Here is a 24,038-nt window from a genome sequence, read left to right as displayed (position 1 = left end):
CCGGTGCAGACCACGTCCTCCTGTAAGGATTGTAGGCTCAGGGCGGGTCGTGTCGTGTCGTGTCTCTGAACAGAACCCACCCAAAGGTCTGAGCCTGCAATGGGAGATTGGGCAGGTTCTGGTATGACGTCACATGGGGGAACTTTGCTCCCTCCCTCTCTTCCCAAAGGTAAGACTGTTTGTCATTTCATATATTTCCCCATCTGCAGTTAAGCTTAACAAAGGGCTCAAGAATATCCTCAAGACGAAGATTCACTCAGGCAGAGCTTTAGGCTGCAATCCAGGGCCAGGTGACTCATCTGATGTGTATGGGGCTTTTTTAAGTTACAGATTACTTACCTAGCAAGTTAATAATAAATTCCCTGTCTACTTACCCGCATGGATAGTAAAGGATCATTCACATCTGAATCACTAATGATTTCATGCATTCACCTCTAATACAGAATGTGTCTCCACCTCAGTGACAACACCAAGGCGCTGCCCAGAGGTGTTAATGTTTTCCAACCAGTTTTTTTTAATACACCTCCATTAAAAACGCACACACTTCACAAAACCTAATCAAGAGATCTTTTTGCAAACAAATGTAGAAAAAAAGCCATAGGTTCTACACAAAAGTTTATTGCAATCATGTTACGATCAGTTTGGGGACAAAATAAGGGGAAAAAATAAAAATATGATGCAATTTACATTTATTAAACTACTGGTCGAAGCACAAATTTACACAATCTACACACACTAGACATACCTAAGTTAACACACTGGTCTTTCAAAGACGTGTTATACTGGAGGAGACAATAAATTTACAAGACTAACAGGAATCCTTAGTATAAAAACTGTGTACTTATGTAAACTCTTACAAGGAACCCAGGTCATGGCTTCCATCTCAACTAAGTCATCCATTTTGTTGCATATTGGACTTGAGCAGGGGATGGAGAAAGCTGGCACACAGAAAATGCAGACATATCTAATTCTCGCCCCAGTGAATTACTTCTAGCTGCTTTTGCCTGGTCCCATTTTTATTTCTACACACTGAACTTCAAGTTTTGAAATGAGGTGAACTCCGGTTCTTCCAGTCTGGAATGTTGACCAGGCAAGCTGAAGACTTGTACCTGTAGAGATTTCATTTGAATGAAGTCTTATGATTAAGCTGCTGTGGAGAAACTGTCATCACCAAACTGAAAACAAGGCACACAGAGGCTTCTCATCAAGGCGTCCGATACAAGCCCAGCATCCTGAATCTCATACCTAGGGACAGAAAGCTTAGTATGAGTATGAGGGAACAGCAAATACAATGGAAGTAGTCTAATCTGCCCATATCTGGTACCTTGGTATCATCTTTGCACCTTCATTAACCTATTTTTTTATATAACTATTTTACATTTAGTGACGGCATCAGTTTCTGTGCTTCTCTATGCAATGTAGTCAGAGCACAGCCTAGAGTAAGGAAGTGACTGGGTTCCGTACATAACTTCCTGAAAACTGCTCCCGTCTCAGTACTGCTCCAGGAGGCCAAAGCCTATATGCAAGCAGTGGGATGGCTCTTAGGAGGAACTAAGCAATTATAAAAATGTCTTAATTGGAGGTGGGCCTGGGGGAAATACATATCCAAGCAGGCTGCATTAACATTCAGACTGCACTAGGGCAAGCATCGCTGGAAAAAGCTGAAATCAAATAAATTAATGTGTACCTATGGACAATTTTGTCTTTAATGAGACCACCAACGATCCCGATCCAATGTTTATTTACATGAGGAGAATGTGGGCATGTTAATTTGCAATGTAGAATGAAATGGCTATTTCTGTGTCCTGTTTATTTGGTAACCCTGTTCTAGAATAGTTTAATCAACAAACTTACCAGTCACTGAATGACATGAAGTTATACAGGGACGGCCGTTCAAAATCTGCAAATGCAGACTGTTCGCTAACTGTACCGGAGCCCATGTTCTCGAACACAAGCCAGTCTCCGACATTTAGTTCTGGCAGAAGACAGTGGTCCACAATTATATCAAGCTCATCATAAGACGGACCCAGTAGGGTGCTAGCAAAAAGCGGCTCATCTTCATTGTATTTCTGAAAGATAAGCAGTTCTTTAAGTGTACAAAGTAGGGTAAAGTTAAAAGGAATTGAAAGTGGACAGGCACGAGGCAGACATAACAGGCATCAGCTAGTATAAAGAGCACTTACAAAGATTCAACAAAATGTTTAACAGTACAAGGCAAAAAGCTAAGTATAGCTTTAATGGGACCCCCCCTGTTGATTTCAGTTATGTTGGATAGTGAAATAGTGATTGGCAGGTGAATCCAGAGTGAAGCAGCAGACACTCCAGAATCAAATAGTCTTGGATAGCAGCAATGCGCATAGCTATTACAGTACAAAAACTGAGTACCGTATTTTTCGGACCATTAGACGCTCCGGACTATAAGACGCACCAGGTTTTCCGCACGGGAAAACAAGAAAAAAAAAATTCATTTGATTTCCCCTGAGATCCAGCGTCCCCGCAGCCAGTGTCCTCCTCTGGGTAGTTTAATTTAGGGTGCATGGGACCTACCAGTATACCCTACCAGTCACCTTGATGTGACCATCATCCTTTTACAATCCTCTGTATTGCAGCACTAAAGCCTTGGATGATGGGGACCAGCCCTATGGACCAATTAGATATACTTTATGTACATGTGCTGACTGAAAATATAGACAGGTGCAGCGCACAAGCGGATTAATTTCTCCTTTGGCCATTTACAGGCTGGGGCAGGGAAGAGACCTAGTCGTACTGCCTAAAATATAAGTATGTGTATTTGAGGATAAATCAGATTAAAGTACACATAGCATAAGTGAGGAAATCTGTGATGTGCTGCATATTGGCTTTAATACATCTGAGTGAGACCTGAAACATGGACAGTCAGCAACAAGTGTTTGAAAATGGCCATCAATATGAGCACCCGTATTTCTTTAAGGTGAATGTTCAGGTGTCAGACAGATCTAGACTTTTTACTGCCGTTAATCTCTATTTTGTGGCTTGCACAGAGTTCATCTTTCTAGCTGCACTTATAACTAAAACTGTCAGACTGGAAGTAGAATGTGGCTTAAAGTTTTAGTAAATGCCACTGAAGATATCCACAGGCTAGAACTGACCACATGGCTACTTACCTTGTGCACCATGGGGGCAGTGTTTAAGCTCTCTGATAATTTACTTGAAAAAGAACCATAAACTCCATCATTCAAGCAATAAATAAAAGCTGACTTGGTACTGATCTGTTTTCCTGAAGAAAAAAAAAAAAAGTATTAAAAGAGTTAAAAATTAAAATGCCTTAAGCAGAGAGATAAACATTTTATTTATAGAAGCTGTCTGTGGACCTGCATCTATATAAACACTCATCTCTAGACATAAGGAAAGGGAACGTTTCAGCTTTAGCAAACTTGTTTATTGCTGCAGAGGGGAAGACACTAATGTAAAGGAGAACAGAACAGGTACTGTGACAGCAACTTCAGTGGAATTTTCAGAAATTTCAGTAGAACTGGAGCAATCTAAAACTTGGGAGTATGTGCACTGCAGACAGACTGGTAATGGATTCCTGTATTTCACATACAAAAAATAATTTCAGCTGAAGGGACTAGGGTAAAGTTTAGGTTCAGGAGGAGATCTCCAGTGTTAACATCAGGAGTTATATAGGTGACAGGCAGAAGGTTCTGTGTCAGAAGGTACTGACTTTTTTTTATTACAGAGGTCCTTCAGGGAGAATATCTTTTAGGGTGTTACTCCGATATATTATGAACTCTAAACGCATGTAAAAGCGACAATCTGTACCATTACTAATTAAAATGACAAATTGCACAGATAGAAATTTCATTTGACTACAATAGCACTTCTCTCAAGCCCCTCATCCTGATAGAACCCCGCTTACACGAATGTGTGAGTTCATGCAGAACTGATTTTTGTGCTTTTTTTTAAAAAAAAAGTTTTATTGTGGACATTCTGCTGAATTGCTTGAAAAAGCGAATCTGAAAAATGTCACTACAAATAAGTCTTTTTAATAATTAAACAGTGAACCCATACACCACTGTATTTCCTAATGTTGAGGTAGGGCATACGAACAAAATTAGAACTTTCTGAAAATGATCATAAACTGACACAGGTGACTGAACAATGTACAGGACTCTGGCAGGGTAGACATTCATCTCAAACACTGGAGTGTATGGTAAGTGGAGTTATTCGATCAAGTTATACATGTGCTTCATCATTACTTACTTTTGTGACCAGTTACTAGGGCTACTGACTTCAAAGTGAACATGTCTTAATGTTCTCATTTATCCAATCATTGTAATAGGTAGTACCAGACACATTCAACTGGACTTGTTTTTGCAATGTTGAAGGTAAGGTAGAATAAAGTGCCTTGGAAAACTATGCAATGTCTTCAACATTACAAAAACAAGTCTATTCAGACGTGACTACTACTTTATGTCCCTGCGTGGTGTATAGCCTGTAGGTACTGTTACACTTCAGTTTCCACCAATGAAGCCCCCCGTGATCCTTTGCCTAGGAAACAGAACCTTGTATTCTGGTCAAGTTGACACCAGGCTCTTGTTTCACCCTACCATTTAATCTACTTAATGTACAGCGCTGCGTAATATGTTGGCACTATATAAATCCTGCTTATTAATATTAATAACTGTCAGCAAAAACAAGTACTGGAAATATTCTGCAGCAGTGGAGATATTTAGGCTGTTGAGTTCTTTTTTAGTTTTGAGTTCTTTTTTAGTTTTGAGTTCTTTTTTAGTTTTGAGTTCTTTTTTAGTTTTGAGTTCTTTTTTAGTTTTGAGTTCTTTTTTAAACTAGATAATGTTAAAAAAAAGAATGCAAGAGCTACACATGTGTACTTCCTCTGTATGCAAATTTAACAAAACCTTTTCCCTGTGAGCCCTGACTGTATAATGATACTCCTATTTATGCTATACATGGATTTGTACATTACAAGGTTCCATACAGTAAACCGTTAAATATGGGAAATTACCTCCAGAAAGATGCTGCTCATGCTCTACTACTTTCTTAGCAATGATGTTTACAGCCAGGGTAAATGCAGATGACACGTAATAGCTTCCAGGCTCTGCAATAACTCTGATCCCAGATTCCTCAGGAAAGTATGCACTCAGTAGAGGACTGACAGCATGATAAAGCTGCAAGACAAAAAAGTTTCCAGACACTTAGCTCATGCTTGACTACACCCTCCACACAATTCATATGGAAGCTTAAATTCTGTATCTCTTCCACAACTCACCTCTTCCAACTGAAACTCATTCCCAGAAAAGCCTCCAATATTCAGCAAGTTCATCTTAAAGCCAAATTCAGCCTAAAAACAAAAATTAGTTTTCTGAGCCCCTATAGTACATCTACATTAACAATGAATGACACAACTCAACTAATTTGAACACTATTATGGCTCCTTGAAATTTAACATAGAAAACAGAATATTCTGTAGTAAAACAGAGCTCCTATCTGTTGTATAGCAGAAGACAGCAGGATCTAGGTCTACTTAAATCTTTAGCTGTGCCGCACATGGCATGTTAATGTATAACCAGAGGCATGCCTTAAACAAAACAGTTTTAGGAAACATAAAACAAGTGCACTTTTACTAAACTATCCCTCCCAACACCAATGTGTCCTTAACCTCCTGGGTGGTTCATTTTTGTCTGGATTTATATGTCTAAAAGCGGTACATTGTTTTTCATGAAAATATATTTTACAGTATAAGATAATAGTACCAGTATAATAAAGTTTGAAACAAAATCATGTCAAAATATTACACATATATATATTTTAAATAATTACATTCATAATATATTATACTGTTTGTATTGAATGCAATACAAAATAATTTGAAATTCACGCTGCTGCACAGATGTCACCAGGAACTCCCAGGTGACTCATCAGATGCAGAAAGAGGCCGGCCGGAGGAAGCGAGAAGATGGGAATGACGAAGGTGGACGCCGGTGGATCTGGTAACGATATATTTACTATTGGTTTTCACTGTTTTCGGTACACACTCAAGGTTACCGCTGGGGAGGTTAAAGCCTACCTAAACTCAGTATGTTTATGTTACATAAAAGAGGGGACAACCCTTTTAACCAATAGATTTCTGTACCAAAAGTCATCCACTGTTTTTCATGAAATTTTTTTTTTTAAATTGTAGACCTGTAACTTACAGAAATATGTCCGAACAGGGGTTCTAGTAGATAATATGAATATAAAAAATGTATTTACTTTTATTTTATTTTTTTTATTGGATTGGATACTGGAGTTTGTATTCAATCCAATACAAAATGAGCGTTTGAATTTACCAGTTTTTTAATACTTTGTATTAATTTTATATTATTTTGTATTGGATTGGATACGCAAGTTTGTATCCAATCAAATACAAAATATAAATTTGAATTTCCAAGGTATTTACTTTTATTTTTTGTATTGGATTGGATACGGGAGTTTGTATTCAATCCAATACAAAATGACAGTTTGAATTTACCAGTAATGTACTCAGTAATTATTTGAATTATTTTGTATTGGATTGAATACAGGAGTTTGTATTGAATCCAATACAAAATGAATGAATGTGTTTCAATTTGAATTTCCCGCACACGCACCGACGTCATCACGCATGCAGGGAGGAGCGGTCCGGAGCACTTCCTTTGCGCAGGGCCGAAGACACATACCAGGATGACACAGGACCTGATAGAAGTTTAAACCTCCAGATCAGTCTATCTTCAGGATTGAAGGTGAGTGATTTTTTTTTTGTTTTTGTTTTGGGTTTACCATTTGCTGTCACTGGGCACCCTTCCTGTTTTAATATTTGTACAGTTTTACTTACAGAGATTGACAGCAAAGCACTCTGCTGATTGTTTGCATTTCCCTGACAAATCCCTACTGATCACCCCTGCGCAGTATTGACTTCTTTTGTCTGCTTGGGAAATGACAGATCAACAAGCTCTATAGGAAATCTATGGGACTGTACTGGCCAGGCAGAAGAGAAGAAATGTGTTTTACACATCTTTTAGGCATGTAAATGAAGGGGTTTGGTAAGGTTAGATCAGTGTACAGGACATAGAGGGAAAATCTATCAAAATGACACCTATCCTTTAAATCAGTGTGTTCACCAATATAACAGCACAAGTTGACTTCCTCAGTAGTCTAAATTTTCAGCTGCTCAAAAAGAACCTGAAAAATCTGACTTCAGAATGTATACTGCCAGTCTCTACCTTTCACTGCACAAGTAAGCCCAGCAATTACTTACGGCCATATCAAAGACACAACGAGCATCTGATAAAGCATGGGTGTATGCTTGGGGGTCTCTGGTGGAGCTTGAAACATGGAACCTGTGAATGGTAAAATTTGCCATTTAGAAACAATAGTATCTTAAGTTATTTAAAATAATGGCAGCAAACCATTAATTGTTTTGTTGGCACCTTTCTGTTAAAGGAAACCCTAAGCAAATTCCTTTTTAAATTCAAGTATATCTACAAACCAAACAAATGTGGAAAGCCAGAGATGAGGTTAAATACACAGAGACAAAAGAATGGCTTTGTCACACATGCATAGCAACATCCAGGGCAGAAAGACAGCACTATGAACAGTAATAGGTAGGAAGGTATACTGAAACTTCCAATGCTGCAATTTGGGGGGAGGGATCCTATAAACAAGTGCCTATTGCACTAAGGTGCTCTTAAAATGACTAAAGATTTCCATTACACCAGGACAAGTCATTTTATTAGGAATTTAGTTTAGGACACATACTTTACAGGTGATGGTGCATTTGGAAACAAGAATACATCCACAACATATGCTGCACCCCGGCAGCTTAGAACTTACATCACACCAATGACTTGCACACCGCACTCCTTAGCACATTCCAGGAGGTGTCTGCAGTTCTTCAGTGTGCTGCCAAACACCATGTTCATTTCTCCATCACCGCAGATGCCTTCTGTTGCAATATGTAGCAATAGCCTAAGAGAAGGGGAAGATGATTGGGGCACAGGTTGGTTTACATCAGCACATGTTGTTTTGTAGAAGTATGTTGCCACAGCTTGAGTGCCATCCTTGGAAGAGTCAAGAACTTAGTGAGAAACATTCCTGTATAGAAAGAAAACTAGCAATTAGGTCCCAAAATTGGGAGCTGTGAGTGGGACAAGCGGAATTACAGCGAGCCATTTTTAGTTCTAGTATTTAACCACGGGTGGTTGCTGTAAATAAAAATCAATGATAAGTTAGTCCCACTTCCTTCTAAAAGTCCTGAAAAAAAATCTATGTGCAGTAAAGAAAAAAAAGCTAAAAAATATGTTAAGCCCAATCGGAAATTTAAACCTTCAGTAGAAAAATGCATTTTATAGATGTTGTAATATTTGATGAAGCACAGGAAAGTATGTAATTGTAAAGAGCTTGCAAAACAAATTTTGTACTTGGATCAATCCCTAACAAAGTCTGCAGCCTCTTACTTTCACTCCACTAGCTTTTAGACAACCAGCTACAGAGATAAATGACTTCATAGTCTATTAATGGTTTAAAGCTGAAAATCAGGGCAAAGGGGCTAAATGGAAGATAACCCCAGCTTGTTGGACAAGAGTTTAGTCCTTCAGATGAGCCAACAGCGGAGGCTTTAGAGTTCCTTTTATATTTTTTTAAGTTGTCAGTTTACGTTGTACACCCAAATTCCTGTTGCATTTCTTTTCTTGGCATGTTTGATAAAAGGTTCAATCAGACCAATTTCGCTTAAAGCAGTTCTGCTGTGGAGTCTCCAGCGATACCCTTGTCATATAAAAAAACGTAGACCAAAACTATTTAGTTTCCTTTTTAGTGAGACACATATCCAATTTTTAAACCAAAAGGACTAGTAACTGTCGAAGAAAGCCAACATTGGGGATTACAGCTTCAAAAGGTCCTTCTAAACCAAAGAATTTAGTACTCAAGAGGAAACCAACTAGGGCATTGGAATACCAAAGATTTCACATCATTAACTTTGCCCAAATCAGCTATAATGATAAAAATGTACTTGATTTTAGTCTGTTGGCATATATACTTATCTCACATTTAAGACATAGCTGTTGGTGGCTTTTTTAAAAAAAATATTAAGGATGTTCTCGTCACTTTATATACAGCTATTCTGTTGAATGAATGGGGGAAACAGGTGCAACCAGGAATAGATACTCCAACCCATGATGCATTGTTTAATAGTCAGATGACTTCACACTATCCTGTCAGGAATGCCAGAACAGGAAACCAATGTGTAATGAGTGACACAGCAAACGCTACTAAAATACCCAAGTGACTTCTGCTCCACAATCCATGTGCTTTTTACAAAATATCACAAAGACTCATGAACATGATACTTACTTGGCACTAGGATGGTTCCGTGCAATTTTCTTCAATTCCGATTCATTATCACAAGTCATAATGTTTACTCCCAGTTTGGCTGCATGCTTGATCTGTGCAACCTGCTTGCATGGACTGGTATAAATTACATTCTCCATAGAGATGCCCAAGTCGTACACTGTTGTAAGTTCATTCTGCAAAAGAAACCAGGAATTATAACTCAACATTAAAAATGTACTTGACAGTTATAATATCAACAGAGTATCAGTGCGTAAACCAGATCTTTTTTAAGCTGGGTGGGTGGCAGCCCCTGTATTGTGACCCAACTCACCAGTAACCACCCAAGAGTGCCGGGTGGTGGGCCCAACTAAAAGAGGCTGAGGATAACACTGTACATAGAAGCATTGCTCATGATGACTACACAGGCTGTTTGGCAAACAGCCGTCTAAACCAGGTAAAAGTGAAATGCTCCTAAACGCAAGAGAACGTTCAGGTTGTCAGTTTGTAGAATTAGAAGCACATGGTATTTGAATTCAGGCAGTCAAGCCTGGGTAATGCCTTCCCTTCCATTATAAGGATAGGAGGTAAATGCATAGATTCCCTTAACAGATCCTTATTTTCAGGTTTGTGGCATGTTACTGATCAGATAAAAAGTCATTATGTACTCACTTTGTTGGCACATACAAATCCCACTCCCAGAGCAGAGAGTAACTCTAGCACTGCAGGAGAGGAGTTGCACTTCACTGTGTAAAAAGGTTTGATGTGTCCCATGGTATTCTGCCATTCAATATGCTTTTTGACAATCTTCCCAAGGTCAGCAACAAAAAACGCATTTTTTCCAGCCTGTTGAGAAAAACATTAGAGTGAGTTCAATTGGAAGAATTAGGAGTAAGGGAGCTGCAGTGTAGCTAGGAGCATAATTCGATTTGTAGTGTACCTACCTATGTATCACGCTTACTCTGTGATGAGACAAGAGAATGATGGCAAGCATTTATGTAGACAGCTCCTTGCTAACCGCTATAGTGTGAAATCTCTCTATTTAAAGATTGACTAATTTCAGCCAGTCATGGCATTCAGGATTTTCTACATTAGCAATGGAGCTAGTAAAAAGCATTTGGGAAGGACCTATGCTCCAAATTAACATCTGATAAGGTCAAATGTGGCTAAAAGACATCTTGAAAAATCCATTCCACTTACCAGGGTATGCTCATAAATGTAATTGTTAATGACATCTTTTGGTGTTGTTGTATCATCCAGTAGGCCAATGGAGTAATTTGCATCTTCATTAAATCCTTTCATCTCAGCCGTATTCCGCAAAGCCGACAATCATAAACCAAGAAACGTCAAATAAAGGGTCTACAAGTCTTTTCGAGTCCTAAATATGCAACAAACTAAAATAAAAAGAAACAGTTACCAGATAGCAAATACTTTGACCCAAATTATCAAGTATAAATGTAGATGCCTCTTGCATTCTTATGCAGCTACATTTGATGATGAACATTCTGAGACATGTAAGCATTTATTAATGTAATTACATTTGTCAATACTTTACCATGTCAAATATACATTTTTGAAGGGACAATTACCAATTACATTATTAAAAGATCAGTTTTTAATAAGAAATCGCAAAACATGATGCAATAAAATTGTCTTGTTTGGGTTTACTGGCCGCCAGCTGAGAAGTTCTAACAGTAGCGCTGCTGTTGTACGGCGGGATTTGTCAAAGATATATAAAGTATTTAGATTAAACAAATGCAGTTATTTTAAAACTAAATGTAAAAACTTATGAACAAAACTACAATAATCAGTGTCTTTCACGTTTGTCAGGAGTCCAATTTTAAGAGCCTTTAAAGCTATAACGGAAGATAAGTAAATACCATTTACAGTGTTTATTACTCCCAGATTACTTTGTAATCAAGAGGCACTTCTAACAGGTTCAAGTGATACAATGTGTTAGTAAGTGAAACTTAAAACTGGTAAAAGCATTTGGAAATCTACTGTACACACGGTAGACTGAAAGGTGCTTGAAGTCGAGGGACAAGGGGATTGTGTAAGCAAACCCTATTTTTGCGTTTGCATTGTACAAGAACATGTTTTGCTTGATAACAATATTACAACTTTTATACACTGCTGCAAAACATGGTAATTATAAATGTGGTTCACCAGGGTTTCTAAGAAGGGGTGCCGCTCAGTCATTCTCTCCCTCTCCATAAAGCGGCAAGGAGCTGTATGTACAGAGCCCGTTCATGCATCATTAAAGATCTTTTCCAACAACAATTATCGCACATCTGTACCCTGCCTAAGACATTGTTCAAAACCACAGCACTTTTAATCTATTTGGCTCACAATTATCTTGACAATTCGTGAAACAGTCTGATGTTAATTGGGCTGTTTTAATATTTCCTATAAAGCCTAAAAAACAGATGAAGTCTGACTTCACTTACTGCATGCTTGTTTTGGGTCTGTGATTAAGTACTGAAACCAGAGGCAGCCAGCATTTTTGAGATTGCAACATTGACAGCTTGCATATTTTTAGGGAAAGTTTCCTTTAACACTATTCAATCCTGAAAAGCAAGTCACTGCACAAAGCTGCTTTACACGACTGCCCATCTCAAGTTCATCAGTAGAGTTTTCCATTAGCATTCAAGAGACATTTCATCAGCATTCTCTAATGGTGCGCCACGAAGTTGGCAGGCTGTCTGCTAGTGTCGTCTTGACACAATAAGCTATTTCTTGCATATCCCTTAATCGAGGGATTTCGGGACATCGACACAAAGAAAAAGTTCAGTTGCCTGATGCTATCAAGTTCAAAATGTCTGCACGTCTCCCCAACACAATGGGTGATAGGCACACCCAGGGTGTTCTATTTTAAAAATGTCACAGCTTTCATTATTCCCTGCGGCCCTGGAAAAGCATGCAGGACACATCAGCAATTAAGACAAGCACATGATTAACAATCAGACTATATTGTGACTCGGCTGTTTGAAAACTCGAACAATTAAAGTCTAAAGAAAGCCCCATACGTGCTCACACTAGAAAATGACCTTGTGAACCAAAATAGCCTGTTTACATTTCTGCTATAAATAGCCAGCTTTATTCAGAGATCTCAGGATAATGGATATATATTGGGAGTTCACCAAAGATCTATAAACAGCAGATTCTAGGAAATGTATAAACTGTTTAGTTTTCTAGAGTTCTGGCACTGAGGCTGATGTCAGGTGCTTTGCGTGTGGAAACAATTGATATTAATGGTATTTTTAAAGAACAATTTACATTTGTCACCATCTGATCTGTCATCAATGTTTTCAAGCAAAAACTGGCAGACCACCACTGGAAAGTTGCATTGCAGTGTACAGCAAGTTGTAGAATGAGGCAGAAATTTCCCCGGCTGCTGACCAGGAGTATCAATAAATTCATGTGTTGATCTAATCAGGCCAAAGTATTTTTCCTGCTTGAGCAAGAAAGATTATTATTTTAAAAAGCAACAGGTGAAGTTCCTTCTGCAATAATCCTGCCTGATTACCTTGGGTTTTCAGCGAAAGAGCTGTGCTGCGCATGCGAGTCAGCTTTAGTTGGCAGGGAAGCCCGGCAATCCCAGCTTCCCACGCATGTGCTGGGAATAAATTTACCCTTGCACAGGGGATACCTCATCCCAGCATGGCCAATCAAGATAGCCAAAGACAGTCAGAGAGAAGGAGAGGAAAGAAGGTGGCAGCACCTTGTGATGGAACACAGATAGGCTAGTGGCTGAGCTTTTGAAGATTTTACAGGTTCCCGGGTCAAATGATTCATCAAAACCCCTCTAAAAGAAGATTAATGGAAGAGACACAGAGGTGGTCATAGATTTTTTCCTTAACACAAGCTAGCATCTGGCTGTCAATTTGCCCCTTTGCATTCCACTGTGTTGGTCAACCAGAACTAGTAAAGGAGTTCTGATTTTCTGAGAATCAGATCTCTTAGATTGTAAACTCTTCTGGGCAGGGTTCTCTCCTCCTCCTGTGTCAATGTCTGTCATTTGCAAGCCCTATTTAATGTACAGCGCTCCTTAATGTTGGCGCTATATAAATACTGTTTAATAATTATAATAACAGGATGTCAGGGTCTGCATAACCAAACTTCTATTTCCAGAAGATAGTCAGCAATAGTTGCCAGTGTATATGTCATGACAGTTAAGTTCAGGCATCATTAGAAGCTACCATTAAAATCCCTATGACTATTTTAAATACAAGGTAACATGTAAACCCCTGGTCACACTATCTTAGGTTGTGGTAAAGCGTACACCTCAGATGAAAGGTTTCTGTTTCACAGTCAACAAGCAGAGATGAATGGATGGCTGTCATACACCTGGACCACCCTGCAGTACTATGCCACTGCCTATGCAGCCTTCCCACAGATCTTACCTTGGTTGTGTACCCAAATGCCAATAAGAGGAAATTTGTATGAACTGCTAGAAATCATTGCTACAAATAGCATTGGGCAGTAAAGTAGAAGAACATGCTAAGAAAATGGCAATATATCAATTATAAGAAAACCGTTAATTTCACCAAATTTATTATAATATTTAGCTGTTCCGCAAATACCAGTTTTGCATCAGAAAATTACATTTTTCGAATGTAAGATTTAGGAGTTTATCAACAGAAAAATGGAGACACTTACATGGACAAGTTAGGAGATGGAACCTCCTATCATCAGCTAGGATGCCAAGGCGGCTCTGCGTTGAAGTCGAACTGCTCTCTATAGAGCGCCTTTCCTAGCCCCGCTGGATAGTTGAATGCAGAAAATCCGCCCTGTTAAAATAAAAAACAATATGAATATTCAAGCATAAACCAAGATCTCTCTACCTAAAAATGCAGTAAGAAAAATATATTTTTTTAGACTATGGTCACACCACTAGGAGGCGTGATGTCCTTATGTGGAGTGTTTAACAAACTTGTCAGACATGACTGTTAAACTTTACAGGAGGACATCTATCGGTGACCAACGAAGCTCAAAACCACATTTAGGGCAAGTGACCCATAAAATTGAAATATACTTTAACCTGTAAAAAGCAAATCAAAATACAAGCTAAGCTATTTAAATAAATGTATAACAAATTATGACATTTTATTCAAGTGTATATTGTAGATGATGAAGCCTGTTATCCAGCACACTTAAAATCTACAGGAATATGTATTTTGAAAAAGCTATATACAGCTTGGGACACTAAAGTTCAATGTCCATTTTTAGGTAAAATTCTATACAACAAATTTATTCAATTCTTAAAAAAGCTACACACTTTTTAAAAACTTACTCCTGCCATCCACTCTTTATGGCCACAAATATGTACCAGGGCAAATTATATGAGCAAGTGTTTTTTGTCTAGTACCGACAGGTATCCTAAACCAGGTCTGAATAGTAAAGATTACAACCATAATAGGGATATTTAAACATTCACATTTATATAACAGTCACATTTTCCAAAAGTCACTCATGTAAAAGAACTTTGTTCTGTTTATAAACCAGAAAACAGTGTTTGCAGGACTTTTCATGCTGTACATTGGCACAGGAGAAGCTGTCCTCATTTTTACCTCTATTTAAAAGCAGAACTGAGACATTTGTTAGCAAACAGGAGAATGTTATCCCCCCTCCTATTGTGTGAGACTTCCCCCACCTTCTGAAGTGTAAGCTCTTCGGGGCAGGGTCCTCTCCTCATCCCGTGTCATTGTCAGTATCTGCCTGTCATTTGCAACCACTATTTAATGTACAGTGCTGCGTAATATGTTGGTGTTATATAAATTCTGTTTATTAATAATAATAATGTTAGCAAACTGAGAACAGCTCAGAGCGGGTCAGGTATGACAAGACAAGGCTGAAAGTAGAATGGCACAGTGTGCAGCAAGGCATGACCAACACTCTAATAGTAAATCCAATCAAACCATGATTGAAAATGAGCCCAGTCATCACACTGAGAGGGACATTTTACATTCCTCCAGCCTTACAGCTTTCTACGCTCGTTTCATTAGGAAAAAATTTGTAGAGTTCCAATGTCCTCACTTTGTAAGCAGACTTACGACTAGGACGCGATGCAGTGTGTAGGTCAGTATAACAAAACAGAGCGCAATATCTGTGCCCCATTAGATATACCACCTCCCATATTGGCCTAATTACTCCTGCAGCACTGTCCACTGCAGATCTCCGTGTTCTCCCCAAGCCCCTTTCAGCCATGTGCACCACCTGGCACTTTTCAATCACCACTCGGCTGTTTTTGGTTGTTAGGTCACAAATACAGAGGCTGCCAGCCACCTACAATTTCTTCCCACCTAGCTTGAAAAAATTTCTCTGTTCAACACTGCATCTGGTTAACAAGTCCTTTTGTAAAAACACCTTTACCATATTATGATTTTGCAGAATTCCGACTGAATATCATTAAGTTAAGAGCAGCTGTACTTTGCCAATTTCTGACCAGTTGCAGACTTGTTATTGAGGGGGGCTAGGTACACATGTGCAATGGTTCTTGTCCAGTAATCGGCTCAGGGCTGATATCAGATGAGAATCTGGTGTGTGTACAGTGCTCGTCATCCATTGTCCGAACGACCGTCCTCCCTAATTGGAAAATAAGCTGGCATCTCACGGGGCACAGTAACATGTTCTTTAAAGAAAGTAAAACAGATGCCAGAGGGGTATGTACAGTTATTGGTAAGCAAAACCTAAAATGGAAATTATATAAAAAACTGTTCATTAAAAATAATTTTTGAGATGTCAGTCCAAAAGCAGCTGATTTATATCTGCTTATATTTGCCTTCCCTAGTTTCTGCTTTGCCTCTTAGCATGAAATTCAATGTCAGGGATGGTCTGAGGAAGAAAAGCCCATATAACATTCAATGTCCTAGTTCTTTTTTTATAGGCAACTGGAAGCTGCCACACTGGAGATGTTTGGCCAATTCTTATCAGTTAAATTATACAATTATTGTACAGAACTCTGTGTACTTTTGTCTTTCAACAAGTTTTATGATGCCAGTGACATCAGCACATTTCTATTTGAAGTGTCAATTCCCTGAACAAAAAGACATTTTTGGCAGATGTTGGGAAGTTATGGCACTTAAGAATTGGACTGCTATAAAGAAAATATCTGCGCACCTGCTGTGGCTGTCACGATGGATTCCATTTCACTGCAGGGATTTTTTATAAATATAATAAATGCAATAAGTAGATATGAAAATCCCAACATTGCTGGTGGGCAAAAACAAAGCAAAGTAGTATCTACTGGTAATGGAGTTGTTAGAAGTATCAGAGAAAATCCAGCAGCTGACTGAGCCTATGAACATCTTATTGTAGTCTATTCATTTTGAGCGTGACTTCACTTAAAGTTTTCTTAAGCAAACTATTTGTAAAACAGCTTCAAAGTTTTTTTACCCTATGATCTTGCCGGGAACCTTTTAGCAGCATTACTGACAGTCATGAGTTTTGGGGATGCCAATCAAATCTTTTATATGCTTTCCGCACGCCTGATAACGAGCCTGACCATGCTGCTAATTGCAGGCCAGACGTTGATGTTATCCTGCACCAGAAGTGCCAATACTGGCAAGATATCCATTGGGGTAGGAAACATTATAAAAGTGATTTCCAGAGGAAAACTGTACGCTGAATAGATTTAGGTTGTATTTACATGTCTGTCTCAATTCTGTTGTACTTCAGGACAACAAGTTGAATAGCAATAATGATTACTAACAAGAAGCTGCAATGTTTTAGTGAAACAGCTAAGCAAAGATGGTGCAGATGTGCTTTAGGGATTTATCAAGTGAGGAGTCAACAGAATGATGTACTCTGCTAGTAAAAATGCAGTATCTAATTCATGTTATGGTTTGCAGTGATTAAGTCTACAATCCTACACACGCTAGGTTTGGTTTTCCTTTGGACAGTTATACAACCGTGTCAGAGGTATCTGTTATACTGGTACAGTACTACTGTATAGCATCTGAAGGGGATTTAGGAATCAAGATTTATTTATATTTTTATAAATCTGACGTAAAACAGTTGTTACCTTACAAAGGTAAATACTCGCACATTGTATTATAGCATATGATAAAGCTAACATTTACATAGTCAGGGTTAAAGTCCATCAAGTTCAACCACTAGGGAAATAAACCTATCCCATATACACAACCTATCCCAAAACCTATAGACCCATTGTGATCCAAAGGAAGGCGAAAAACAATAAAAAAAAATGGTTTATTTGCTTTAACGGGAAAAAAATTATTTTCTGATTCCATGAGGCAATCAATGTTCCCTGGATCAACAGTCTGTTATCTTTACTTTAAATCCTTAATCACCAGTAGTATTCTGTTGCTTCTAGAAAAACATCCAGCTTTCTCTTAAAGCAATCTATAATAGTTGCTGAAAACTCTTCCTGAGGGAGCAGATTCCACATTTTCACAGACCTTACAGTGAAGAATCCCTTCCTTATCTGGAACCTAAACTTCTTTTCCTCCAGACGCAAAAAGTGTCCTCTTGTTCTTTGTAAGCATCTCAAAGTTAATAGTTGGACCATTTATATATTTATACCGGGTGATCATACCCCTTCTTATACGTCTCTTCTCAAGGGAAAACAGATTCATTTCAGTTAAATCTCTCCTCATAGTTGAGCTCCTCCATTCCCCTTTTATTAGTTAAGGGATGAAGGAGATCAGCTATCAAATTAGCTAAACTGAATTTACTTATTTTCCTACAAAGAGTTTGTAGTAATATTTAAAGAATGCAGAATGTATTGTTACAAAAGCACCAGGTAGCAAATTATTCACGGACATAGTTGCTGTAATGCAATCACTACAACGCAATAAATTATAAACTTAATGGACGATCAGTCACCTACAAATCCAAGATCACCTAAGATCCCATAACAATACACAATGACTAGAAGCAGCTGGTAGCAGCAATGTTGTCAGACACAAATGCCAAGAAACTAGTAAACAAACACATCAAGGATTCAGCATTAGAAAGCACCATGTTTTTGAGAGCTCCACAGGCAGAAACAAGTTTATCCAAATCTTCAGAAAACTTTCACACAGGTGATGTACAAAGAACCCAGTGTGAAAATTACAAGGCAATCTTCATTACATTCTCACTTGTCTACAGTCAGCATAATACACTCATGTTGGGGATTTGTTGAAATTACAGATTTTCTACTTATTAGAGATGTAAAATAATACACACACAAGTTCTGCTCTACAACCCCAATATGCCTAAAATGTTTTTTCCTAGTAATCAGCACAAAAAAAAAAATGCTACATATGCCCCCTCCTATTATATGATACTCCCCCCATCTCCTAGATTGTAAGCTCTTTGGGGCAGGGGGATCTCCTCTTCCTGTGTCACTTTCAACCACTAATATACAGCGCTGCGTAATATGTTGGCGCTATATAAATACAGTTTAATAATAATGCTAAAATACCAAAACTTCAGAATTCTATATTTTTATCTGCCTACACAATGGCCATCACAAACTAAACTAAGCCATTTACCTGAGACATTTACACAAGCCATCACCAGTGGACTTCTGGCAGAGTCACTTCATTGTACGCTCAGTCGGTCCATCAGACTGAAAGTGAGAGCCGACACCAGCAGAGTATATTGTTCATTTAATGACAGGAAGGAGAGAACTAGCTTGGGCTGGCCCAGACCGGAAAGAAATCCCTCACCCCACCCTGCATTCCCTCCATTTCCACCATTACCATCACGCCACCCCAAAAATGATAGAGCCTGGTAAAGGGGGAAAGCTGGCGCCAAAGAAAGGAATGACTTGGGTGGAATCTCCAGCTCTGGGCTAACATTAACCTGTTCATTCCCAGAGAATTTCACAAATTTGGTGGTTTATTTCAATCTGCTGAAAGCCTCATATATTGGTGGTATTCTTGTCCCTTGGTGTAGTTTATTTACCTCTGTGGATAACTAAATCCTCTATGGAACACATTTATATTACTCTGGTTTTGATATAAAAATTGGTTAGCATTCTGTTCATTATTGCACCAGAATTTACAATTACACGTCATTCTAAAATACTAAAATATACTTTATAGTACATTAGGCAACCAACTGCCCATTTACTGTACCTATAAGCTCCTTAGTCTGTTTACAGCTTAACATGTTCCTGCAACAGCAGGCTACCTTCTTGGTAAACCAATTATCACCATCTAGACCACACTAACTAGATTTATAATATATCAGACTCATAACGAATAAAATATTCCCACTGCCAAAGGTACAGCACCCAAAAATCACAAACTAAGATTTTATGGTCACCAAGTGACAGACAAGATCCCTGATAAAAATAGTTACAACAAAAAGCATATGTTATGGATAAAAGTTCAATTAGAAAGCCGAAGACTGGCAATATCCCCGGGTACATCAAAACAGTCAGAGCAAATTGTACGAGTCCAGTTATATCTAACACCAGGCACCAAAGATCATTAATCATTATATTTAACCTCTTACACTTACATATTTCAAGCACAGGCAATGAATAGCACAACACGCACAGCCTTATCTGGGCTCCGAAATGGATTTTGCTGAGCTGTCCAGCACCAGTAACAAATCATGATATGCTGGAGTCATTCACCTGAACTGACAAATATGTCTTTACTAAAGTTACATGAGAGCCACTGACAGGTGCAGCACACAGCACTCCGTCCATACGGTGACAGCTCACAGCAACAGCCGGGTGCATCTTTCTGAACAAGGAGAGATTTTAAAATGGGAACAAGACAAAGCAACCTGTGCAGAAAACTGGAAACATACTGCAAGCTTTAGAAATAAATGACCCTGCAGCACAAGTTGCTGCTGTACATGATACTACACTGCAAGTCCAGTCTAAAGCAGTGTTCAATACAGATTTTTTAAACTGGGTTCAAAGAAATTATAGGTGGGTGGCAGCTCCTGTATTGTGACCCAACTTCAGTAACCACCCAAAAACAGCCAGGTGGTTACTGAAAAGTGCTTGGTGGTGAACCCGGCTAAAAGGGGCTGGGGGGAACACCACTAAGGCACACCAATAATTCTCACAAGAGCCTGAAGACATTTCATGAAAAGATGTTGATGGCTTCATGAAAAACAACAGCCCCAAAATCAACAAAGGCAAAATAATATCTGCTCACTGGTTGCACAATGGAAGATAGCGCGGCAGTCAGGAAGATAGCGCGGCAGTCAGGAAGATAGCGCGGCAGTCAGGAAGATAGCGCGGCAGTCAGGAAGATAGCGCGGCAGTTAGTTCTCCTAGGCAGCCATGGCACATATATCATGTTAGGGAAGTGTCTTCAATTCCATCACTTGCTCAGTATATGGCAACCTTTTCTGTGTTCATCACTGGCAGGCAAATGATATACTGGGGTATCACAGAAGCCTTGGACTGCGTTAAGGTGTAGCCCAGAATAAGCCGCGACTTTTAGCTTACAAACGACTTTACTTCCATAAAAATAAGACCCAATGGAATGTACATATATGCCTCTGGGAAAGGTAAATATAAACCCACTGTTTTTCCTGTATGCAAAGCAAAATAAACCTGCAATTTACCCATGGGGAGCAAAGCAACAGATGATTATTAATAATGAACAGGATTTAAATAGCGCTAACATATTATGTAGCGCTGTACATTAAATAGGGTTGCAAATGACAGACAGATACAGACAGTGACACAGGAGGAGAGGACCCTGCCCAAAGAGCTCACAATCTAAGAAATATATATATATATATATATATGTCCAACCCTTGAAGACATTCCCCTTCCTTTTTGGCCCCATTGGAGTTGACATGAGCAGTACTATAGGAGTATGTGATAAATGACTCTCCCACAATGCAGACTGGAAGTCTAACCAGCTACTTACATAAGCGCAAAGTCCTTGGCCATGTATATGCTCTGATCAGATCACCTGGGGCGTTATGCAGGGCTTCTAACTCAAGTTACCAGCAGATTGGTTAGGGAAGTGAAGGACATTTTACGTAGCTGGGTGGAGCAGAATAAATTCAGCTTTTTTCTCTTCAAGGGCAAAGAACAGGTTAACTTAATGAAAACTAGTCAGATCTTTACTTAGAGGTCGTGTTATGTTGTCAAACTTTGCATACCTACCTGAGCGCTCCTCCTCACCTCCTGGTGTCATTATTGTATCCGTCACTTGCACCCCTTATATAATGTACAGCGCTGCATAATACTGCGATGATATAAATACAGTTTAATATTAAAGCTCCAGATGCCGATACTGAATTACATGTCCGTGGGTTGGATGGAGTGCATTGTGCTGCAGATCTTCCTGGAAGCAGCTTTGTAACTGAGCCCAGTAGTGGCACAAAGAGCTCTGCATGAGTACTCACTGGTGGCATGTGAGAAAATATACAAATCCTAACTATAGCATTGTTTTCAGTATTTATTTCACAGCATTATCATAACTCCAATCCAGTGCAATAAATTGCCACCTGATCCCAGGTATAAATTCAAGGTCCCAGCACTGATAGAGGGGCCACAATATCTCAGAAGCCTAACCCCAGACAAGGATAATAATGATCTAACTGGTTACATTTTGGTGTCTCATTGGTCATATTGTAGATAAAACCTTTTCTTATAGGTAATATTGGATACCAAATTTGTATAACAATCTGAAAAAAAACTACAAGCAGATTACTGGATCACCAAATCTGACCTGGGGTTGTCCATACCCACTATAACAGAATCAAATGTAATCCATGCAAACAGACAACTCAAAATCTCAACATACTTCAGTCCAATTGCTTAAAGCGTACCTAAACTCAGAAATTTGACTTTACATAAAAGGGTAGACAATTTTTTATTGAAAGGAAAAATTGTTTAAGTGCAACACTTTTTTAATAAAAAAAGATGCAACACCGCCTCCTTCATTCTAGATCGCCTAGGCAGTAGAGAATGAATGGGAGCGCAAAGCCTCCTGGGATACCTACGTCATGACGCTTGGGAGCTCCTTCTGCACATGCTCGCGCATATCAGGCATGCACAGGAGCCTTTTCGTGAACAGGTAGAGTAAATTGTCCCTCTGTCCAAAAACAACGGGTCATACAAAACATTACAGCTCTCAATGGAAGAGTTACCACCAATCTGGGTACAACTGAACACTTAGTACAGATTTCATTGCTTCCAGCTGCATAATATGGAACAGGAAACAAAAGGAGATTTCCTCAAGAGGAAGGTTTTCAGGTCATAACATGGCCAAGATATTATGCAGCGCTTCACAAAGCTGCTACTCATATCTACCCTTCAGGGGGTCCCACAAAAGTCCCTATCATTGCCAGATATCATTAATAGCCTAAGGCTAATTTTAGGGAAACTGATTAACCCACCTGCAAGTTTTTTGGGAAACCCATACAAAGGGGGAAATAAACTCCATGTTGATAATATCCGAGCTTCCATCCCACCAATGTTCTGATGACATTTTGCAGCCAAATTGGAACCCCAGAGATGGTTTGCATGAGCAGCCAAACATTCCTCAATACAAATGAATCATAGCAAGCAGAAAACAGGTTTTACCTTTTCGCTTTACAATGCATTTTGCAAAAAACCAACCCAACAGGTAAGCCATTTATTATGGCTGTCCTCTCCTCCTCCTGTGTCACTGTCTATCTGTCCATCATTTGCAACCCCTATTTAATTTACAGCGCTGCGTAATATGTTGGCACTATATAAATCCTGTTTAATATTAATCTTGGCATGATCTTCCCAGGGCCAGCTCCTACACCACTGACCTGTGAGTAAACACTGATGAGCTGGTGCATTAGTCTCTGCTGTCCATAGGCAGACACAGCAATATCTGCACATTACAGTGACCTTTCAGCCTCTGCATATTCAAATCTCCCGCGCTGTCATCCACGCCCCGCCCTTTTAAGCCGCACCAGCGAGATGAAATCACGTGACCGCTGACCCTCCACCACAGGCGCGTGCCCCAGGAAACCCCGGGGGTCACGCGCAGTTCCACCAGCCCGTCACACACACGACTGAGGCAAAAGCCATCGGCCACAAGAGGGCGCCACTACAATACGCCCGCCCGCCACCTACACGGGCGCCTTCCAGACGGCTCCGCCATATCGGATCTGCTTAGGTACACAGAACAACCCAATTTTCCCTCAGGTACTTACGTGAGGCAACGGCCCAAAGGATTTGGGGAATCGTCTTCTCTTTTTTGGCGGAATTTTTAAAGAGTGGTGAGGGAACACAAGGTAGAAATGATAGAGGCGCTATTTGCCATAAGCCTGAGTGGCGGCACGGGCGTGAATCGATTCAACTTCGCTATATAATCCGGCAATAAAAAGGAATAAAGCCTGAAAAAAAGCTTCCTCTTCCTCTGCGCGCTGCCTGCGTGGAAATGGAGGTGAAGTCAGACAGGAATAAGCCAGCCGGGGCCGGCTACGAAGAGACTCCTTATATAGAATCTATCGAGGGGCGGGAATTACTCTCCTCGACCTAGCCTATTGGAACAAGGTTGGGCATTTCTAATAGGCTGCTAGTTTAAAGACGTCGTCGCAGGATGCGTGAAATCGCCATTTTTGGTGTGGGCAAAGTTCTGGTAAGTCCAGCGTGTTGCTGAGCAGGATAGCAAGCAGATGGAAAGTGTGAGAAAATCTTTGCATGGACAGGAGTCATTATTTCCGCTGGAAACTTGCTTTTGCTAGAAGATTCCTTTACTGTATATGGAGCTGTACAC

The 24,038-nt window shown here is 39.4% G+C and overlaps 1 protein-coding gene across 2 annotated transcripts; it reads right to left on the bottom strand.

The window, feature by feature from the left end:
* Positions 1–598: 598 nt before the first annotated feature.
* On the bottom strand, positions 599–23,742 carry AZIN1 (antizyme inhibitor 1). Of its 2 annotated transcripts, none has more exons than XM_072410816.1 (12): positions 23,473–23,742; positions 14,005–14,135; positions 10,546–10,739; positions 10,018–10,191; positions 9,370–9,542; positions 7,852–7,986; positions 7,277–7,358; positions 5,270–5,341; positions 5,006–5,168; positions 3,144–3,256; positions 1,855–2,069; positions 599–1,245 (listed from the first exon to the last, which is right to left on the bottom strand). In XM_072410816.1, the coding sequence occupies exons 3-12, from the start codon at positions 10,645–10,647 to the stop codon at positions 1,143–1,145; spliced, it is 1,332 nt and encodes a 443-aa protein (XP_072266917.1). In that variant the 5' UTR covers positions 10,648–10,739; positions 14,005–14,135; positions 23,473–23,742; the 3' UTR covers positions 599–1,142. The 2 variants fall into 2 exon arrangements, with proteins under 2 accessions (XP_072266917.1, XP_072266918.1); XM_072410817.1 differs by lacking the exon at positions 23,473–23,742 and adding an exon at positions 18,846–18,990.
* Positions 23,743–24,038: the final 296 nt, after the last annotated feature.

This window comes from Pyxicephalus adspersus, chromosome 5, assembly GCF_032062135.1.
Source record: "Pyxicephalus adspersus chromosome 5, UCB_Pads_2.0, whole genome shotgun sequence".
Lineage (NCBI taxonomy): Eukaryota > Metazoa > Chordata > Amphibia > Anura > Pyxicephalidae > Pyxicephalus > Pyxicephalus adspersus.
Note: the sequence above shows the minus strand (reverse complement) of the source record. Positions and strands in the feature narration are given on the sequence as shown.